General features: G+C 41.5%; 5 protein-coding genes across 5 annotated transcripts; 2 read left to right on the top strand and 3 right to left on the bottom strand.

The window, feature by feature from the left end:
- Positions 1-236: 236 nt before the first annotated feature.
- Positions 237-1,397, top strand: MONOS_10219 (uncharacterized protein; the record flags this gene model as incomplete). Its single annotated transcript, XM_067862644.1, has 1 exon — positions 237-1,397. The coding sequence occupies one exon, from the start codon at positions 237-239 to the stop codon at positions 1,395-1,397; it is 1,161 nt and encodes a 386-aa protein (XP_067724101.1).
- Positions 1,398-1,965: 568 nt separating this feature from the next.
- On the bottom strand, positions 1,966-5,829 carry MONOS_10220 (DNA mismatch repair protein Mlh1; the record flags this gene model as incomplete). The annotated part of the gene is made up of 1 exon (XM_067862646.1): positions 1,966-5,829. The coding sequence occupies one exon, from the start codon at positions 5,827-5,829 to the stop codon at positions 2,224-2,226; it is 3,606 nt and encodes a 1,201-aa protein (XP_067724100.1). The 3' UTR covers positions 1,966-2,223.
- Positions 5,830-6,281: 452 nt separating this feature from the next.
- On the bottom strand, positions 6,282-9,347 carry MONOS_10221 (putative nuclear polyadenylated RNA-binding protein NAB2). Its single transcript, XM_067862647.1, has 2 exons — positions 7,430-9,347; positions 6,282-7,272 (listed from the first exon to the last, which is right to left on the bottom strand). The coding sequence occupies exons 1-2, from the start codon at positions 9,192-9,194 to the stop codon at positions 6,707-6,709; spliced, it is 2,331 nt and encodes a 776-aa protein (XP_067724099.1). The 5' UTR covers positions 9,195-9,347; the 3' UTR covers positions 6,282-6,706.
- A 92-nt stretch (positions 9,348-9,439) lies between these two features.
- MONOS_10222 (long-chain acyl-CoA synthetase) lies at positions 9,440-12,253 on the top strand. Its single transcript, XM_067862648.1, has one exon. The coding sequence runs from the start codon at positions 9,486-9,488 to the stop codon at positions 11,688-11,690; it is 2,205 nt and encodes a 734-aa protein (XP_067724098.1). The 5' UTR covers positions 9,440-9,485; the 3' UTR covers positions 11,691-12,253.
- Positions 12,100-17,943, bottom strand: MONOS_10223 (uncharacterized protein). Its single transcript, XM_067862649.1, has one exon. It carries the CDS (start codon positions 17,926-17,928, stop codon positions 12,697-12,699), a length of 5,232 nt encoding a protein of 1,743 aa, XP_067724097.1. The 5' UTR covers positions 17,929-17,943; the 3' UTR covers positions 12,100-12,696.
- Positions 17,944-21,706: the final 3,763 nt, after the last annotated feature.

Raw genomic sequence — 21,706 nt, 5'->3', positions numbered from 1 at the left:
GTTTTGCATTTTTCATGAATCTTTGTGCATGGATCACTTTCAAACTGAAATAAGTTATATTTTATCTTCAACCAAATATTGCCATCAATAAGCTGAAAAAGAAAAAAATAGAAAATTCTTCATAAGTTAATGAAGCAGTAACTTCTATTGTCAGATGGAGAAAGCAAAAGAGAATAACGGAAGAATTGGAAGTGATTGTGGAAGACACAGTGAAGAAGGATCCAAAGGCGTTTGAGATGGTGACAATGGAAATGTCACCAGAGGAGCAGTGGAGGAGAGCTGAGAGAGAGGCAGAGAATAAGAACGATGAGAGAATCAAGAAGAGGGTGTATGAGAAAAGCTTGTGGCATTCCGAATCATCTGAATATTTGCTGGCGGAGAGTGGATCAACAGAATACATATTGGGTCATGATTCAGACAAAATCCCTGAATGGGTACTTGAAAAGGAAGATGAAAAGGAAGAAGATGATATTGAATTACAAAAACGATCTTCCTCTCCATCTTCTCAAAGCACTGACTCTTCGGACACAGAAACTACCTTTGTTCGAATGGAAGATTTGTGTCCAACTACTTCTTCTATGTCAAATCTGGTAGATGTCATGGCATGTTCTTCGCCACATGAAAAACTGATTGTCGATTTAAGGGATTCTTTATTCATGCTTCTTCATGGAAAGAATGAGAAGAAAGAGATGGCAATCGGAACTCTCCAGGAGAGGGAGGTGACGGCTGCTCAGATCCTGTTCTGGGTGGCCAATCTTGCATTTCATTCATTTGATGAAATGGACAACCCACTCCAATCACTGGTTCGTCTGAGTCCGCATATTGTGTTGTTCTCAGAGCATATGGTGATTTGCGTTGCCCTCCACTCTGACTGCTCTTCTTCAGATTCTGATTCATCCTCCATCTCTTCGTCAACTGTTGTCACATCAACAAGTGATGATGATGATGGCAGAGACTCTCTGCCCTCATCGGCATTTGAGGATGAGGAAGACAACAGGAAGGAGTGCCTGAGATGGAAGGCGCCTGAACTGATGAATGGAACAAAGAAACATGCGACGAAGGAGTCAGTCTCGTTCTCGATTGGGATGATGTTGTGGGAGTGCCTGACCCTTCAAATCCCGTTTGGGGAGTATGAGGCAGAGGTGGCGGGGCAGAAGATTGTGAATGGAGAGAGGCCAGATCTGTCTGAAATTGAAGGGACAACATACAGCCGCCTGGTGAGATCGGCAGTGGCGCAGAACAAAGACGACCGCCCGTCGCTGTTTGGGATGAAGCGCGAGTTTTTCCAGCACTTCCCATCTGGTGCCACGATGGTAACTGTGTCAGATGCAATCGATTACGCTGAAGACACAAAAATTGTCTGTGCGTCGCTCATCGCAGACACTCAGTGGGGCTGATTTGTTCTTGGAGCAGTGATCATTGTTCGTGCTGCTTTCACAAAAAACCAATTGAGCAGATTTTCGCCAAGTAATTTGAAGCCTTTCATTTGGTTATTTAATGATTATTTCATTCTTATTATTTCATTTTCCTTGATTTCTGTTGGTCATTTGATTTTGAGATTACCTACGTGTTTGAGTTTGCTTGTTTCGTTTCTGAATATTTTTCGTATTTTTGTATGATATACCGCACCTCCTGGAAGGGCGAGAATAAAAATTCAAAACCGACAAAGTGAATAAAGACAGAAATGCTTTAATATTCAAAAGAAATCAAAAATAAACCTCTTGAAATTCTCATGACACTGCAACAAATTTCTTTTTTCATTCATCTAAATTCGCATGCTTTCATATTAATTGTGCTTCAATATCGTTAACCTATTCAATTCATTTGCTTTCCAAAAATATGATCCAGAAATTGTTTCAAATCGCATTTCTTTTGGAGCATTTATCCTTCTTTGCTCATCCTCAATAAATCATACAGAAATTGATGTTTCATGTGCAGAATATGCATCGAAAGTGGTTCACTTTTCCAAATTGTTGCATATACAACCATCGCATCGCAAAATGAAAATATAAATAAGATAAGGCACGAATGTCTGTTGAATAGCATCCAGGATCCATCGAATTAACCTGCTCAACAGAATAACCCTTCATATAATATAAACCAATTGCATAGTATTTCTGTGAGACTGACAATATCATGAGCCTTCGAGATCAACAACCGAATCAAAAATTGGAACAGAAATATGTATTTGGAGTTGCAATAAAAGGATTCGCATTCAGCTTTTCAGCACCTTTCAAACACCTTGTAGAAAGTGTTCAGATCAGCTAGTTTCACAACTGTGCCGTCTGTCTCAAAACGCATTGGAGGAATAAGATGTCGAAAGAGATATGGCACAAACGACTCGGACATCTGCCGACGGAACCAGTGTGGCGGAACCCGCGACTCGCGCACTTCTTCAGCACCTCTGTTCTTATTCCCATTCATTGCTTCATCTTTCACTTCAGTCGGAGAAGCTGTTTGGATTGCAGCTTGTGCTGCCTGTGTATCGCACGGAATGAAGAACAGCCCTGAAAGATGGCCTGCGATCGTCTGCACAACTGTCCCAAGCAATTCCACCTTTTCTCCATAATCCTCCTCCTTCTTATCTTTGCCACTTGTCTGGTCATTCGAATTTATCTCATTTGAAATTCTCTTCTCCTTTTCTTCTTCTTCTTCATCATCATCATCATCTTCCTCTTCTTCTTCTTCTTCAATTTCGTCTTTGTATTCTTTCTGTTTATCATTTCCTTGTTCCTCCATCTCCTTCTCGTTGCCTTCACAGCTGCCTCCCTCTCCTTTGCATTTGACCTTCTGCGAGTGTTCGCTTCTGTCTGTGCCGAGCCTGTCAACCGCATCCCAATCAATTTCTGTGGCAAGACGAAGCAGAATAAGAGGGAGCAGAGACAGGTCTGGCACAAACCGAGGAGCCATCTGAGGAAGTGTGTGCAGAAGAATCCGATTCGAGCGTGGTTGAGTCGACGAAGAGGAATGCAAAGAAGACTCGCAACTGGATGAGCATTCTTCGCCTTTGTCTGCTCTGTCCATTTCTTTCTTCGTTCTTCTGTCAGCAGTTGCACTCTGTCTTCTTATCCTCATCCCAAAGCACCGCTCCAGAAACCTCCGGTGCTTCCACAGCAAATCCGCTGCTGCCTCGCAGATCATCCTCACTTCTTCCTCTTCCATCACTCTGCCTTTCCCTTCTTCCTTCCGTCTGCCTTCGGAGCCAGGTAATTCTCCTTCTGCAACCTCTTCGTTCTTCTCTTCTTCTTTCCTTTCGCTTTCATTTGTGCTCGCATTGCCTCTGTCTTCCTCTTCGTCCATCTGCAGCAGCATCCGCCCAGCAGCGCTTGTCTCCAGCACCTCAAATCCCATTTCCAGAACAGCCTTCACATCCACCGCAGGTGACAGCTGGAGCAGAGACAGGCGAAACCCGCCGCTGTTCGAGCGCTCTCTTTCTTTCTCGTCTATTTTCTCCTTCTCCAAAGTGCCTTCTCCTCCATCTGCCATTTTGCCTTGCTCTCTCCGCTTTCGCTCCTCCATCCACACCAAAGGATTCTGAATGAGCGACTGGAACAGCATCTCCTGCCCCAGCACACGCAGGTTCACAAGATACAGCCCTGTTCCGCTCTGCATCAGCCCAAACACACAGTCCACAAACCCCACAAACACTCCGCGCCGCAGGCACCACAGAAGAGACAGCGACGAGTTGCCTTCTTCGCCCAGAGACGCGTCTGAAGACCCGCCAAATGTCTGCGAGGCCAAAAGAAACGCGTCTGCCTCGAGTGCAGACATGTGACCATATGACGATGTGGCTATTGCAGACTCAGCATCTCCTGACGCACATTCAGTCACACCTGCTGTGTATGATTCTGCTGCTGTTGGTGCTGAAGGAGACCTTCCTTGTTGTGCACTTCCAAATGCTTTTCTCTCTCGCTGAGAGTCTTCTTCGCTCTTTGCAGACTGACGAGGCGGAGACAGAACTGGCCCAGCTGCAGATGAAGGCAGCGGCGGGGTGTGTGTTGCTAGCGGAGGGAAGAATGAGGTGAGCGACATGTGATGCTGCGACGGATCTTCCCGCACTGTCATCGAAGGCGCCAGCTTTTGTGTGGAAGAAGAACGAGAAGCTGCTGCTGGAGATGCGAAGGGACGATAGGGCGAATATGCAGACGATGGAGAGAGCGATCTGCTGTGTGGCGAGCCAATCTGCGGAGTCGCCGTTTCTGTCAGCTGTGTCGAATGGATGGCTGTTGGCGTTGATGTGGCTGAAGGCAGAAGATGCGTTCTGTGCGAAGCAGGAGAAAGCATCGAAGGCGACAAAGTCGGTGGAGCAGGAGATGTGGGCGAAACAGGCGGAGTTTTCGGAGCAAACGAAGAAGACGACACTGCATATGATCCTGAAGATGGAAGTGTCAGCCTTCTTTTCCCTGCATTTTGCGATAAAAATTCGATTTTTCCTTCTTCCGCTTCCGTTTCCACTCTTCCACCTTCTCCTTCTCCTTCTCCTTCCTTCTGCAGCCGCCAAGACGAATCCAAAGTGTATTGTGTCTCTCTGACTTCTGCCTCCCTCCGTCTTTCCACAAAACTGTCTTTGCTTTCGCTCCTTCTCCCATTCAGTTCCTCGTCTCCTCCTTCACCGCGCCTTGCCTCTGCCTCGTTCTCTGCCTCAGCTGCGCCCTCTCTTTCAGCACCATCCGCCTTCACCCGCCCAAAGAACGTCTTCCCCTTCTCTGTCTGCCGCAGCGCCACAGACACCGCGCGTCGCGTCTCCTGCACCACCTCTGCCTCTCCCAGAAATCGCACCTCGCTCTTTGCCGGGTGCACGTTGTGGTCGACTGCCCCTGCCTCGCAGAACAGCAGCGAAAGATACACAAACGGGTGGCTGTTCTTCGGCACCAGAAACACGTGCCGGTACAGCTCGTCCAGCGCCTTCTTCAGCGGCACACACTCCACCAGCCGGTGGTTCACAAAAAACACAAACAGCGGCCGGCGCCCGCGATACGACGGCTGCGACACATACCCGTCGATGCACACCCGCACAGGCACATCCAGCCCCCCATGCACCGCCACCAGCTCCCGCGCAACACCCATTCCATACACAGACCGGATGGGGAAGATGCTCAGATCGGACTTCTGCTGCCTCTCCCTCTGCTCATTCTGCTCCTTCTGATCGCTCTGTTCGTTTTGCTCGCTCGGCTCTGCATGCTGAAGCGGAGCCTGCACGTGTCGTGCTTGCGTGGCCACAATCGGAATCGCCTCGCCTTGCTTCCTCAGTGTGAATGACACCGACGGATAGTGGATGGCGTAATGCGACACAACCTCTGTGCACCGCGCCAGCTCTTCGGCGGCTGTCCCCAGCGAGCGTCGCCGAGACACAAAGTTGTAGAACAGATCCTCCACTTGTATCGTCGTCCCTTGCACCCCAGGGCATGGCCGTGGCCTTGCTGGGTTGTCTGCAATCTTCCCGTCCACATACGATGCCCGGTAGCACACTCGCTCGCCCTTTGCCAGCGATGAGATTGTCAGCTTCGCCACATACGAAATTGACGCCAGCGCTTCACCTCGGAATCCAAAGGTCTGGAGCCCTGCTAGGTCCTCAAATCGCGCTATCTTGCTTGTGGCAAACCGCTCGCACACCAGCTCGAAGTCATCTGGATGGATTCCGCTGCCATTGTCTTCGATCTGAAGCATCTTCACGCCCCCATCCTTCAGCGTCACCTTCACAGCCGTGGCCCCTGCATCCAGCGAGTTTTCGATCATCTCCTTCAGTGCGTTTGCTGGGCGGTGGATAATTTCCCCAGCAGCTATCTTGTTGTATGTAGTCTGATCCAATCGGTGGATGCGACTTGACATTCCTGCATCGCGAACAAAACAACGCAGTTGCATTAAAATAATAGAGAAAGAAAAAACGGAGGAAAATTCGTCATGAAAAACTAAAAAAAGAAATAAAAAATATCTCAAAATAAAAATTCAATGTGACATGTTGGTTTAATTTCATCCTTTATTTCATTTCCCATTTGTGTTTTAAAAATAATTTTATCGACACTCATCAAACCAAACCTTTACTTTAGAGAAAAAACAGTTTTAATGAAAACTTGAATATAACAGAAAATATATAATGGGTAATCAGGAATGAAAAAACTCCTTCTAAACTCTTCATCAATTTATGTAATTGGTCCTTCCATGAACTCCCGTGTATGTTCAAAATGAAAACATTCAATTCTTTGAAAAGAAATGACAACTGTACAGAAGGTATTTTTGTCATGATTAAAACAAATTCAATCAAAATCTTGCAAAAGTTTGAGAATTCTTGTTTTTTGATAAATCTGAATAAATAATCTTTTTGAACAATTTTGTGTGAAACGAAAATAAAAAAGTAATTCATGACGCAAATCCAATAGAATCAAAGAGAATCTTCAAAAATACAAAAATGGTTCCTTCTCCATTCCCAGAAGAAAAACACTCTTCTGCTGAAAAGCAGAAGACCAAATGAAAAGTGAATAAAAAAGGCGAAGCCTCCAAACGAAGTCAAGCAATCAGAACAATCTGCTGCCTTTGGAAAGCATCAAACAACAAAACTGTTCAGGAGCAAATAACAAGCAGTTATTGTTGGAGACATTTTTCATGGCCTGCTTCTTCGAAACTCTTTAAAAAACAGAATCAAAAAGTGCTTTGCCGAAAAGCAAATGCAAAGTTATTATTTAGTGATTTTTTGTTGGAAAGTCATCTTTCACTCTCCTGAATCCTTCTCACTCGTTTCTTCTTTTTTCTCTTTTTCCCAATTTTCTGAATCATTCGTGGAAGCATCTCCCACTTCTTGAGTCACAGTTTGCTCATCTTTCGCTTCGTGTTCTTCTGTAATGGTTTCCTTCTTCTCTTCTGCTGCTTCTTCTGGATCCTTCTTTGATTCTTCTGACTCAGTTGTTATTTCCTTTGTTGTTTCGCTCATGTCAAAAGACTGCACCTCTATGTCTTTCTGCTCTTCTTTCAGAACGTTCTCTTCCTCCTTTTCCTCCTTTTTCGAATCTTCTTCGCTTCCTCCTTGAGTATCTGCTGTTTTCGCTACTTCTCCAGCTGTATTCTTTGAATCATTCTCTGTTTCAATTTCTGAGGCACTCTGCTTTATTTCTTCCTCTGGTGTATTCTCTTTCTTTTCTGTGACTGTCTCATTCTGTGTTGGTGCATCAGAACTGGAAGAAAAAGTTGCCTTTTCTTGAAGACTTTTTGGCTGCGGCTGAATCTGCTGCTGCAATTGTTGAGGCTGTGTTTTGGCCAATGGCTGAAGACCAACTCCAACTTGAAAGGAAAGAAAATTAATCCATAAAAATAACATTTAAGATTGACAATAAATACATCAGGAAATTGAATTGTGAAAAGAAATAACAATGAGGAAAAAAATATTTAAAGATGAATCAAATATGAAGCTTTTTTTCAATAATAATCAGATGCAAACGTTTGCGTTGTGGTGGATGGCGGTATGCGCAAATAGGGTTCGTGCACCACATCCCAAACATGCACAGCGGCCGTGCTGCAAACGATGGATAGTGCGAGAAAGCGCACATTGGCTTTGTGCAGTGCATATCCTCTCTGCATGGATGCCCATGGCTGAACGGGCAGTCCCACCGAGTGCAGTTCGGCCAGAACCGGCACGGTGCAGGTGGATGCTGGAGCTCACATCCTGTCCTCTCGCACGATGCTCCTTTCGGGCACCACATCCCCATCGATCCAACTCCAGAACTGCTTCCTCCTCCTCCTCCAACTGAACTGGCCATCTTCACTTTTGAATGGAGTTGTTGTTGTTGTTGCGGCTTCTGCTGTTGAGGTTGTTGCTGTGGAATCTGGTCACTCAAAGCAGAAGCAGAAGACGGTGTTGTGACAGATGTTTCAGTTTTTCCATCTTCTCCTCCTGTACATTCAGCACCTTCAACTCTCTTTTCTGTCTCTTGCTGATTGATTGGCAAAGTGTTTGATGCTGCTTCTGTGTTCGTTTCTTGTGTTGTCTGCATCGGGGCTTTTCCCTCATCTGCTTGTGGAACAGCTGGAGATCCCGCTATTTTCTGCCTGCGCAATGCTGACAATGAATGCGACTGTGGCTTCATTTGCATCTGCATTTGCATTTGCTGCTGCGGACGAAACAGTTGCTGCTGATTAGGCTGCTGATATTGTGTATTCATCGAAGATTGAGCACGCTGTGAATACTGAACAGGCTGCCTCCACTGGAGACGAGGCTGAGGCTGGGGCTGAATCTGAGGTTGTGTCTGAGGCTGCATCTGAGGCAGTATCTGAGGATGGGGCTGCTGTTGAATCCTCTCCACTCTCTCATTGTACTCACGTGCCAGATCTGCCAGATCATCCTCAAAATATGCCCTTTGTTGCTGTTGTGGTGGAGGCTGTGGCTGAGGCAGCACTGTCCTTCCACTTTGAGCAGCGACATTGTATCCCATCTCCCTCATCTGCTTCTCTTGCTCCCAGTCTCCAGCTGCTCGAATTCCGGATCCTCTGTCCTGCGGCTGTTCCAGCGCCATTCTCTTCTGAAGTATTCCAACCCTGCTGAATGGCCCGCTCGCAGGTCTTTGAGCAATGCCTGGATAGATGAGCCTCTGATTGTCAGAATATATGTGTTGAGGCGGTGGAGGCGGCAAAGAAGGAGGAGGTGGAGGAGGTGGTGGAGGAAGAAGAGGAAGTGGATGATTTGGTCGAAACGCAGCTGAATTGAGCATTTGGCTTGATGCTTGCCCTGAAGCATATGGCTGTTGAGAATAGCGGTCAGTGCCATATGGTTGAAACGAAGTTGAACTTCCTTGTGCAACAGAAGATGAATAACGCTCTGGTTCGTAGTATCCAGCAGTCGATCTTGGCCCACGAGGGAATATAGGCTGCTGAATATAGGATTCTGCACCTCTGCTGCTTCCATTTACATCAATCAATCCGTTCCTCATGCCTCCGTACCTGCTTCTAATCCCTGTGCCTTCTGTGACAAATGGTTCCACGTTTTCCATATCCAACACACCGTTTGAAACGTGATGCAATGGCTGATAGGCAGGGATCTGTGCTGACAGTTGCAGTTCTTTATTCGCGCAAAAACGCAAGCTCCGCTTTTCCATCTCCGAGGGTGTGTAATTCTCTTCGGGTGTTTTTATTGTCGAAAAATCTGAATCAATTGCCCTTGCTGCTTCTTCAAGCTCAATGATGCAAGACTCAAATTCGTACTCATGCATATTATAATTGAAAATTACAGTTTACTAATACACAGATATAAATTTATTTATTTTTATTCATTTTATTTTTTTTTTCATTTTTTAAAATTTATCGCAAAAGAAAAAATAACATTTCAAAAGTTTTTCACAAGCATTAAAGCAAGCAGTGGAAATCGCAATTTGTGATTTTTGTTCATTTTGATTCAAGCTTTTATAACTAACGAATTTGTAATCATTTGAAAAAATTTAAATATTGAGCACCCTTTGTTTCTATCGAAACGGAATTCAGTTTCTTTTTCTTTTGATTTTTCGATGGAAATTGATAATAAAGCTAAAGAATATGGTGAAGTCCATGGAACAACTCAGCTCTTGCCAGATTGGCTCAATGGGCTCACGAGATATGAAGCACTTGTGAAAGCCATGGCAAAAAATGGACATCTTCCTTGTCAAGGGAGAAGAGCATATCTCAGCAATGGAAAGCGCGGTGAATATGAATGGGAAGATGGTAATACAGTATTAAAAAAAGTGAATTTTATCGCACTTGCACTGAAAAGTTTTGGATTGAAAAAGGGAGATACAGTTGGAATAATGTCGAGAAACAGACCGGAATGGACAATTGTTGATATTGCATGCTCAAGTCAAGGTTATGTCACTGTGCCTATTTATGATTCTTATGGACCAGAAATTTGTGAAAAAATTATCAGCGTTACAAAGCAAGTATTGGTTTTCACTGCGACTGAAAATGTTTCTTTTGTTAAGCAAGCAGTTGAAAGGTGCCCAACTGTCCAAAGAATTGTTGTGTTTGATGGAAATCCTCCAGATAATGAAATTGTGCGAAATATGCTCAATGGTTCTTGTGAGTCTCCACACGATATAAAAGCTGTTGGATTTTCTCATCTTTATACTGAACTTCTGCAAATGGGATCATCGATATTTGACAAAGATCCATTTCAAAATATTGCAAATCCTGAATTCAAGGGTGATGATGTTTCAACAATTGTTTTCACGTCTGGTACTGCAGGTATACCAAAGGGTGCTATTCTTAGAGATAACAGTTTGTTGAAGGGGGGATGGGCACTTCTTGGACGTTGCACTAACTTTCCAGAGCAGGACATTGTTGTGAGCTATCTACCATTGGCTCATATCTTTGAGAGAGGAATCGAAATCTATTCGCTTACTGATGGAATTGGGATTGGATACTTCAGTGGTTCAATCCCAAAACTGACAGAAGATTTGTTCTATTTAAAACCAACGTTATTCCCTGTTGTTCCTCGTGTTTTGGCGAAAATACTTGGAGGAATTCAAGATCAAATCGCGAAGATGCCAAAAGTGGTGAGATGGTTTTTCAAAGGAGCGTGCTTTTTGAGGGAGAAAGAAATATACAACGGATGGTGGACACGACCGCTTTCCGAAGTGATTTTGCGGAACATTAAAGCCAAGTTCGGTGGACGGCTGCGAATCACTTTCAGCGGGTCAGCTCCGCTTTCTCCGGCTGTGGGAAAGTTTTTGGATGTGATCATGGGCTGTCGGGTGCTGCAAGGATACGGCCAAACGGAGGCTTGTGGCGCATCGCTGTCTCAGTCAGAGATCGATTGGGAGTATGGTGCTGTTGGTGTTCCTTTGCCAGGAGTCGAGTGCTGCCTTTGCTCTGTTCCAGAAATGGGGTATTTTGCGCTTGATAAGGTTCTTCACAAAAGAAAGGAAATGAACAAAGAGAGTGCTCCAGGGAGTGAAGATGAGGAAGGCTTTGTCGGAGCAGACGGAGTGTATCGGTTGCACGATGCGCGTAAAGAGGCAGCACGTGAGCGGCAAAAGGGCGAAGTGTGCATCAGAGGAGATTCTGTGTTTATTGGGTACTTTGAAGACGAAAAGCAGACGGCAATCGCTTTGAGAGACGGCTGGCTTCACACAGGAGATGTGGGCGAATGGTTGCCTGGAGGCCAGTTGCGAATCATTGACAGACTGAAAAATGTGTTCAAGCTTCAGCAGGGTGAGTACATTTACATTGAAGAGATTGAGCAAGCGCTGGTTTCATCGCCAGTCATTGGACAAGTGATGCTTTATGGTGAGTCGTGTATGAATGGGCTGATAGGAATTGTTGTGCCACAAGCGAAAGCACTCGCCCAATGGGCAGAAAAGGAAGGAATGAAAGACAAAGATGAATGGAAAAAGTGCTGGGCGTCGTGGAGCAAAGAAAGAGCAGCGAAAAAGAGTGAAGGTGCATCTTCATCCTCTTCCTCTTCTTCAACTGCTCCTTCCTCGAGCGAGCAGGATGAAGAGTTTATATTTATGTGCGAGGCCTTCCAGCCTGCAAATCAATATGTTCTGTCGCACATCAACACAGTTCTTCGAGAAGCGAAAAGGAAAGGATATGAAATTCCAAGGTACATTCTTCTAACACCTGAAGAGTTTTCGATTGAAAACGGGATGCTCACACCAACACATAAGATTCGTAGAGAAAATATAAAGAAAACATTCTTTAAGCAACTTGAACAAATGAAGCAAAACCTTCTTTGATTGAGTTGAAAGAATTAAATATTTATATTTTACACTTTTTTTTATGTTTGTTACCCCCTTTTCATGTTAATTTGAGAATTTGCGCTATTTAAAAATTTCAAATAAATCAATCATTATTTTTTGATTAAAGCAAGAATTTAACTTTTCTTATTTGAAAATTAATGATTTATTGAAGTTGTTTGAAGTTGATTGAACTTTAAGCAGCTGGCTTTCTTTCAATGTTTTTATTTTTTACGTTTTGGAAAAGCTTCTTTTCTATTTAAAGAAGATTCGCTCATGAAAATTTAAAACCTTTTTTCTAATTTTCTTTTTAATCTTTATCTGTTTTAATCAAAAATTTTTCTGGGTTTTTTTTAATATTTTTTAAGAAAAATGAAATAATTATGAAAATCGAAGGAAATATTTATTCATTTGTTCGTGTTTCTCTCTTTCTTCTTCGAAATGATTTCATTCAATGGCTTGTCACAACAACTCATAATTTCTCAATTTCACTGTGTTTCTGTATTTCTCTTTTCTGACTAATCATTTCACTTTCAAAAAGAAATACAAAAATTCAGCAAAAATGTTTTTGTTAATGTATTTATAATCATTTGAGAAATAGATTTATAAAACAAAAAAGACATATTATTTATTGTCGCTTTCAAAATATCTCTCTTCACTTTTGCTGAAAAAAGCTCTTTTTAATCCGAATAAATAAATTAATTGTGGATGTGACGAAATTTTCAATTAAAAAATTCTGACCTGAATTCATTCTTTTTATTCTTCATTGGTTGAAAAAATGTTCAGAAGAATTTAGCACACTTGTCTTCATTGTATTGTTCAAGAACCAATAAAAATACAAGTTTTCTTATTTTATGATTGTTCATTCCTGTTCTTTGATGTGAAATAATATTTCAAAATAAAAATTAAAAAAAAAATTCCTTCATAATTCGAAAAAAGAAAGCACGCCATTTTTTATCTTGTGCATTATCTTTATATGTTTGTTGTTTTGTTATTTAAAAGATGCTTACTCAGCATTCTGTTCTTCTTCTTCCTCTTCTTCTTCTTCCTCTTCCTCTTCCTCTTCCTCTTCTTCCTCTTCCTCCTCCTCCTCCTCACTGTGTTTGTGATTCGTTCCATCTAATTGAGATTTTGCAGTGACATTTAAGTTCTCAGAATTTGGCTTGTTTTTTGAATTATCATTTTTCGAGGGCGATCCACTTTTATCTTTCGCTTTCTCTTCTTCTTCCTCTTCCTCTTCTTCTTCCTCTTCTTCCTCCTCCTCTTCTTCTTCATCTTCATCTTCCTCTTCTATATCCACATCCAACTCTACTTCTTCATTCCCTCCCATCGCTTTGTTGCTGTCAGTCACTTCTTCTCTTTCATCTCTTTGCGTTTTATCCAAAGCAGTCTTCTCATTCTTTGTCTCATTCCGCTCAAAAGCTGAATTCGAGTCAGAATTCGAGGCAAAATCCAAAGTGTCTGGATTCCTGTAATCAGCTTGTGCATCTGCACTCACACTCTGAAAGCTCGTTTCTCGTATTTTTGGAAGAGTTTCTGCATTTTGCTTGGAATTTTCATCAGAATTAGAAGGAGAAGAAGCAAATGAAGAAGAGGAGTTATCGTTTTCTTGATAATTATTGCTTCCTGCTTTGTTATTTTGCATTGTCGTTTCATCAATCAGCGCTTGCGGTGGTGCATCAGCATCTTCTGCTTCTTCAACTTCTTCCTCCTCTTCCTCATATTCTTCTTCTGATTCCCACTCATATTCCTCATCTTCTCCATTCCCACCTTCTTTGCCTTGTCCATCATGTGTCAAATGATTCTGCTCTTCCGCATAGTTCTTCTCTGCCTCTTTCATTCCTGTTTCTCTTTCATTCATTGCATTGCTCCTTGCAGCTGCTCCATCGCTTCCTCTCATCCTCATGTCAACCTCGTCAAACTCATTCGAATCTGCCCCTTTCCCAAACATCCACTTCGTAAACTCACTTTCTCTTTCTCTTTCTCTGTCTTGCCCCTGTCTTCCATTCTCCCCCGCTGTTTTCTCCTTCATCTGCATATTCCTTCTGTTCTCTCTCGTTTCCTTTGCCCCAAATCCAACTGATCCACTTACTCCTCCTCCTGTTCCTCCTGCTCCTCCTGTACCTCCCATCCCACTTCCTGCTGTCGCATTCAGTCTGTTGTTCTCCTGCTTCCCGCTCCTTTTTGTCTGAGCCGATGCAAACTGCGGCGGCTTCATCAAATGCGGCGACACAACTCTTTTTCCTGCGCTTCCTTTCCCAAACACCATGTTCCCCTGGTTTTTCGGCTTGGCATCGCGTTTTGTTCCGTTCCTCTCCTCCAATTTGGCGTTTCTCATGTTCGAATACAAAATCCGCTTCGTCTCCTTCTCTCTTTCTCTCTTCTCTTCTTCTCTTCTCTTCTTCTCCTCTTCTTCTCTCTCTGCTATTGCTGCCTGCGCAATCATTCTTTGCTTCTCTGTCAATGAAACCAGACACCTGATCATTGGCGAGCACACCACGTTCCCTCTCTTCCGCCTCTTCAGCATCTCTTTGATAATCCTCTGTGCGTGCTTTGCTTTTTGCATCTGAAGTCTCCTTTTCTCTTCTTCTTCTGCGGCTGCTTTGGCTGCTTCATCTTCCTCTTCTCCTTCTCCTTCTCCTTCTCCTTCTCTTTCGTCAAATTCTTCTTCTCCTTCTCCTCTTTCTTCTTCCTTCTGTTGTGAATTTGCTGTAGCATCTTGTGACGATCTTTCATTTTCTGCTGTTGCCTCAGTAAAATAGCTGCCTTCGCTTCCTTCTCCTTCTGAAGGTGCAACCGATGTGCCATTTAACGTGGACAAATTCTGACTTTGTGAAGGAGATGCAGCTGAAGATGAAGGTGATGATGATGATGATGATGATAAATAATCAGAAGAAGAAGCAGAAGCCGAAGCAGAATCAGAAGAAGAAGAAGAAGAAACGGAAGAAGAAGAAGCAGACGAATAAGAAGAATAAGAAGACGATGAAAATTCAGTTGTGTCAGTATTCGCTGTTTGATTCGTCTGTGTGGTGCGAGTTGTTATTTGAGGCATCATCATATCAGATCCACTATCTTTCCCTTGTCTTGTTCTTCTTTCATCATCATCATAATCATTTTCTTCTTCTTTTATTTCTTCTTCTTTGTAATCTTCGTCTCCTCCCGGAGAAATTCCAGCATCGTCTGTTTTGAAAGAGCTGAAAGGTTTCTCCGAAAACTGCATGTCATCGTTGCCTGTTGGTGTAAGCACTGGATCTTCCATTGTGCTGTGATTGTTGGAAGATGATTGAGTCTTGATGGTAGACAAAGAGGAAGAACCTGAAGTTGAAGAAGAAGAAGAAGAAGAAGATAAAGAAGAACCCTCATCAGAGCAGAAGCAGTTCACTCTGATTGGCAGCGGGGCTGCTGAATGAGGAGCAGAAGAAGAGCCAAAACGGCAGAGTTCATTGAGAAGCAGCGCGTGATGAGAGCAAAGTGCTACAGACGAACAGAAAGACAGCTTCGAAACAAGACTGCGGGTGGAGCTTTGAGGAGAGGAAGAGGAGGAAGAGGAGGAGGAAGAAGATGAGGAGGAAGAGGAAGAGGAGGATGAAAGAGAGAGAAAAGAGGTGGAAGGAGAAGATGTGGAAGAAGAAGAGATTGGAATGTGAGAAGGAACAAGTGTTTGGATCAGCGGCAGCCAGCTTGGAAGCGAAGAAGAGTTCGATTCACTGCCAATCAAGGAATTAACGCCAAAGGCAGACGTAGAAGAAGGCGATGAAGAAGATGCAGATGTTGAAGGCGAGTCCCGCGAAGAAAGCGGAAGAGGACGCATTCTGTTGGCGGTGGGGGTGGACTTGCCAGAAGATGGCGCAGAGCGATGAGAAGAAGAAGACGATGATGATGATGAGAAAGAAGGTGATTGCCCATGAGAGCGGAATTGATGCTGAGATGAGGAAGCAGAAGAAGAGGAAGAAGAGGAAGAAGAGGAAGAAGCTTGTGATGATTGAGCAGCCAGGCGCTGTGCTGCGAGGAAGGGGTCTTCAGGGAACGGCTGAGGGAACGACAAAGAAGAGAGAACTGTTGCTGTCAGATTTGGCTGTGGAAAAGCTGCTCCTGCTCCTGCTCCTGCTCCGCTCGGAGAAATAGCACTGCCAGTGCCTGTACCTGTGCCTGTGGCTTGCGATGATGATGTCAATGTGTCAGAAAGGGAAGCAGCAGGAAGAGTGCCTGAAAGAGACAAATCTCCGGTCGCTTCCAAAGAAATCTGTTGTTGCTGTTGAAGTTGCTGTGATTGCTGAGCGAATAATCCGTGTGGATGTGGCGGCACACGTGCTTTGACGAGTGGAGGTAGCGACGGCAGAGAAAGCGAGCGGTTGAGATGGATCAGCGCCTCGTTCGGATTGAATGGGCGTGGCTTTTCGGGGGCTTTTGACTTGCTTCTATTGCTTTTGGGAGTCTTTAGCGTTTTTGGTGTTTTTGAAGCCTTTGAGCTTGTCATTCTTGTTGAACGCACTGAATAACCATCAGATCGCATGTGTGTTCCATAAGCATCTTCATCGTCATAATCTTCCTCTTCAACCTCTTTTCCTTCTCCTTCTTCTCCTTCTTCCTCCTCTTCCTCCTCTTCATCTTCATCTTCATCTTCCCCTTCTCCTTCTCCTTCCAGGCTGTCTGAATCTTCGTCCTCTTCCGTCTCGCCCGTCTCCTCCTCGTCGTCGCTGAGCATCCTCTCTGCAATCGACATCTTCTTTTTGCTGTGCTGCTTCATCACTTTCTTCCATTCCTTGTTCCTCTGCCTCTTCCTCAGCGCCTTTAGCTCCGCTGACTCCAAATAGAACTCCTTTATCAGATCAAACACAACAGGCTGTGACGGCAAGTCTCTCAGCTGCTCGTCTTCTTCTGATTCTTCCTCTTCCTCTTCCTCTTCTTTCTCCTCTTTCTCCTCTTCTTCCTCTTCTTCCTCTTCCTCTTCTTCTGAATCAGCATCCAAACCTTTCTCTTCCCTTGGCTTTCCGTCTTCTTCCTTCATTTCCTCTTTGCTGCTTCCTTCTCCTTCTTTTGCCACACCGTCTGCTTCGCGCTCGCCTTCAGCTGCACTTTTGTCTTCTTGTTTTCCGCTTTCTCCATTCTGAGCAAGTGCTTCTCCTTCTTTTCCTCCTTCTTTTCCTTCCTCTTTTCCGTCTTCCCCTTCTTTCTTCAATAGCTCTGGTGGCTGCTCGTTCGATGCTGCAGCACCTTCTCCTCCTTCCTCTTTGCGGACGTTCTCTTCATCAGGCTGCTGCTCCTCTTCACTCTGCTTCTTCTTCTTCTTCTTCTTTTTCTTCTTCCCTTTTTCATTCTCCAATCTAATTCTCTCTTCTTCTTCAGCTTTTAATCTGAGCTCTTCCTGAATCCTTCGCTCTTCCTCCTCTTTTTCTTTCAATTCCCGAATTCTTCTTTCTTCCTCTTCCTTTCTCTTCTCTTCTCTCTGCCTCTTTCTTTCTTCCCTTTTCGCCTCTCTCTCCAATTTCCGTTGTTCGCGCTCAGCTGCTTTTTGTTTTGCTCTTTCTTCTTTTGCAATCTTTCGATCTATTTTTTCCTGTATGCGCTTACGTCGCACTTCCTCATAATCTTCTCCTTTGTATTCAAAGCACATTGCTTCTGGGTAAAGATTATCAAAACGCAGACGGTCTCTAATTCTTTTTTGCCATGTCGCGGGCGCAGTTCCCGAATAAAACATTGGAATAGAAAAGAACGAGGGGAAGTTTTCGAATTCTTTCTTTTCTTCAATTTGATCGCTTGTTTTTGTTTCTGAACCAATTTGTTCAGGCAACTGATTTTCAGAATTCTGAAGATCAGAATCTAATTCAACTTTTTCTTTTTTCTTTTTACCTCCCTTTTGATTTTTCTGTGAACCTTCTTTCTCCTTTTCGCTTTCTTTTTGTTTTTGCAAGCGCTTTGCCAATATTTTTAAATCTTCTTCTTCTTCCTTCAATTCATGCTCCTCTTGTTTAATAAGCGTTTCTAATTGTGTAATTTGCTTTCTTATAAGTTCCTCTTCTCTCCTTCTCTTGACTTCCTCAGAAAATTCAGTTTGTTTTTGAACTTTCTCTTTTGTTTCAAGTTTACGTTTTTCTTTTTCAATTTGAAATTGAGCTCTTCGTTCTTTCTCAATACGAATAGCCTTCCTGTAATTTTCTTGGCGAACTTTTTCCTGTTCTTCGGTGAAAGGAGTAAAATAATATTTGTGCTTCGTTTCTGAAGGTTCAACTTCTTGCATTGAGAAATTTTTTAATTTATGGGATATTTTCAAATAAAAAAATCGAAAGAAAATGAAATGATCATGAAAACCCAACGACATTTGAGAAAGCAAAATATTTAACAGAACAAAAATTGAGAAAGTCGGTTTTTTTATGATGCACAATCACAAAAACATTTTAACAAAGAAAAATAAAATTTCGAAAAATTTTAATAATATAAAAACATATTTGGAATATTCATAAGCTTTTTTATATACCAAATCTCGTGAGCAATATTCATCAAAATGAACTTTTTCCCACTAATTCTCAGAAAATGATTTTTGATTTTTTCGCTCAAAAGCTGATGATATAGAAAAACAGTTAATATTCATATGTGTGATCATGAAACAAATGCAAAGCGATTGTTTTCAATAATTTCCTAATAATGAACTTTCCGGAAACCTCATTAAATTTTTCGAGACCCATAATATCTTTTACAAGAAATTGTGTTCTGTTGATTTTTTCCTGCTTTTGATATTTTATCGATTGGAGATAAATTTGCTACATTGTGAACACTCTCGTATTTATTTTTATGCAGCACAATAACTTTGTTCGTTGTGATTGTGGAAACTCTACTCAGATAATTGAAGATTTATCAACAAAAATTTCTACATTGACAATCAAACCTTCGGCTTTTCCATTAAAAGAATTTTCAAAATTAGCAAATGATCGTTGTGAATCACCTCTATCAAAAATGAATTCCGTTCAAGAATTAGTATTTTCGAATATTGAAGAAACAGCTGATTCTGTTCGAAATTTGACAATAGCTCCTCAAACTACGTGCTCCACATGTGAAGGAGATCAAACATTCACTTCTCCTCCTTCTTCATATTCGAAAAGTTGGATGATGCCATATATATCTTAAATTTATTTTATTTTTTTTTATAATTGTTTAATGTTTGTTATCAATTTTTTCTGTGTTTTTTTATATTTTTTGAATCATTCGAAAATTGTGTTATTTTGAGAATTTATCAATTTGTAATACTTAATTGATTGATTGAAAGCCAAAATATTAAAATGACAAATATGAATGATTATTCATATGAAAAACTGATTTTTTTTGCAAGAAATTAATTATATTTAAAAAAGAATAATCGTGTAACAAGAAATATTTGGAATATGATATAATATTAAAGAAGTTTTCTGAATTCGATTTTTTCAGAAATTTGAGAAATTATCATTTCCACATGCAATTATTTTTTATTTCAAAAAAGAATTCTTGGATCAGGTTTTTCTGATTTTTTAATAAAATTAGTCTTTTTTGTTTCTACAATCAAAATGCAAAAAATTCTTATCGTAAATGATGAAACCCTTGAAATTCATGAAAATGAAAATTGGTTCGATTGGATAAAGAGATGATTATTGCAAGTTTCGATAAATTTCACTCCAATGAAATCATTCTGAGACATAAATAGGTTATTGCACAATATACGACCGATAATAAAAATCTGTGTGAATGATGATAGCATAGTTGTAAACTGTTTCATTATGTTTTTCTGTCTTTCTTTTGTGCGAAAACTTTTTTATTGGACAAATTATAAAAAAATTTCCCACATTATCCAGTGCTAAATAATATTTTTCAAAATTGATATTTCCAACAGCTTTCTCAATTAACAGATTGATTATAAAAATTCGACTTGTCTGAACTCAAACATGCTTTTCATATGGGGGAAAATTCGCACTTTCAAGCTTTTTATGTACAAAGCATGAAAAAATCGTTTCACTTAAAATATTATTTAGCATTGTCATATTTAAAAATAAATTTGGTTTTCAAATCTACAAACAGGTTTTATTGATATCATAACACAAAGTTTTCCAACATTTCACGAATGCCAAAAAAATGACCCATTTTTATTGTGCTTTTTGATATAAAAAAGTTAATCGGAAATGCATAATTTTTCAATGAAAATGCCTGAATTGAAATATATTGCCCCATATAGTGAAAAATTTTCAAAACATTCATCAACAAATTTTATTAAATATATCATTTTTCGTAATTTTGTTTAAATCGTCAAGAAATGAAAATATTATTCAGCGTGTTCCATGATTATAGAAATGTTTTTTGAAACAAATGATTGCCAATAGTCAAAACATTTCAAATATTGATGTTTTGCATTGACATGAATGCTTCATGGAGAAAAAATTTTGACACCTGGTAGAAAACATGTCAAAAAAGGAAAGAAAAAATACAGTTTCAATTTGGTTATATATCTGCAATGTTCAGCTGATGGGATTGACAAAATCTTTCCAAAGATTTATGCAAATCTCGTTACTCCTCCTCCTTCTTCGTTGTTGCATATCTTCTTTGGCCTCATCATCATTTTCATCTCTTTCCTTTGGCTTTTGACAAGATTCGCCTTATGAGCCTTCCAAAACCTTCACAAAAATATCATCTTCTCTTTTCCTTATTATTTCTTCCAGCTCATTTCTCATTACTTCCCTTCATTTATTATATCCTGATTTCTATTAATGCATCCAATATCCCCTCTTGACATATTCCTTGTTCATTCATTGCCATTGAGCAGTCCTGTGAAAAAACCTAATTTCATAAATAAAAAATATATAAAAAATCATAATTAAAAAAAATATAAATACACACCGTTATAATGATCATTCTTCACCGACTTCATTCTCCTCCCCAAAATATTTCCTTTCTGCCTATAAATTCCATCTGTCTCATCTTCGCTTCCCTTCCGCTTCCTCAAAAAATAACGGCCAAAGCATAACTTCTTTTTCTGCTTCTTCTCAAATAACTTCACAAACTCCATTCTGAAAAAACTAGCAATGAAGAAGATTCCATCCAAAGACCCCTTCCCATCCCTTTTCGCAAATTGTATTCTTCTTCCTCTCTATTCCTCTCAGCAACAACATTATATCACCACACACACATCCCAATCCATCCATTCTCCCATCCAAAAAATACACATCTCCATTCTTTTTTGTCGCCTTTGGAACGCACCCTCTCACAGTTATCCCCTCACCTTGCTCCATCCCTGCGGCCCCTCTATCTCCACACCCCCAATGCAAAGTTCTGCTCCTGATTCTCCTTCTTCCTGTCTTCATCCACCTCCATTTCCGATCCTTGTCCTGCAAATGCCTGGCGCGTCCAAACGGATCACAAAATAAATTATTAAAGAAAATGAGAAATTTTCTTTCATTTTTCTTCTTCTTCAACCCCACTTCCCTCTTAAACTGCACATGCATTCACAAATACTCTCCCTCTCGCTCCACCTCATTCACCTCCTCCCTCTTTCTGATTTTGGAAAAAAAAATAATCCATTTTCCATCTCTTCCCTTGCCCTCCTTCTTTCGCACTTATATCCTCTCCTCCAAAGGTAATATATTCCATTCGCTCCACCCATCGTCTTCCCCTCTGCCCCTCCTCGCCCTACCTCCTCAACATCAAATTCCTTTTCTCCAACAATAAACACGACCTCCACACTTTCCCAATGACAAAAATCTCAAAAATAACCCCTTCCAATCTCGTCCCAATCCATCTCCCACATATCCATTTTGCATCTTAAATCTCATAAAAACACCTCTTTCTCTCTCCTCCAAAAATAAATCTTCCTTTAATCGTTTCTTTCCCACTCCAAAACCTTGTCTTCTCCAAGAACTCAACTATATCACCCCATTCCAAAAATCCATCCTTTTACAACCGCATTGTCTTCATATGCCCATTCAGCCACAGTGCATCGAGTTGTGCCCCTTTTCTGTTGTGGCACCAATTCGTTATGGAAAATGATCAAGCAATGTCAA

This window comes from Monocercomonoides exilis, assembly GCF_001643675.1.
Source record: "Monocercomonoides exilis strain PA203 chromosome Unknown scaffold34-1095894, whole genome shotgun sequence".
Taxonomy (NCBI): Eukaryota; Preaxostyla; order Oxymonadida; family Polymastigidae; genus Monocercomonoides; species Monocercomonoides exilis.
The sequence above is the reverse complement of the archived record's forward strand: the minus strand, read 5'-3'. Positions and strand labels throughout refer to the sequence as shown.

What these genes read in the sequence shown, in the direction of transcription:
- MONOS_10222 (XM_067862648.1), top strand. Translation starts at nt 9,486, where the DNA reads ATGGAAATTGATAATAAAGCTAAAGAATATGGTGAAGTCCATGGAACA.
- MONOS_10223 (XM_067862649.1), bottom strand. Translation starts at nt 17,928, where the DNA reads ATGCAAGAAGTTGAACCTTCAGAAACGAAGCACAAATATTATTTTACT.
- MONOS_10221 (XM_067862647.1), bottom strand. Translation starts at nt 9,194, where the DNA reads ATGCATGAGTACGAATTTGAGTCTTGCATCATTGAGCTTGAAGAAGCA. An exon ending in CCATCCACCACAACGCAAAC is followed by an intron (nt 7,273 to 7,429) that starts GTTTGCATCTGA and finishes TTTCCTTTCAAG; the next exon opens with TTGGAGTTGGTCTTCAGCCA.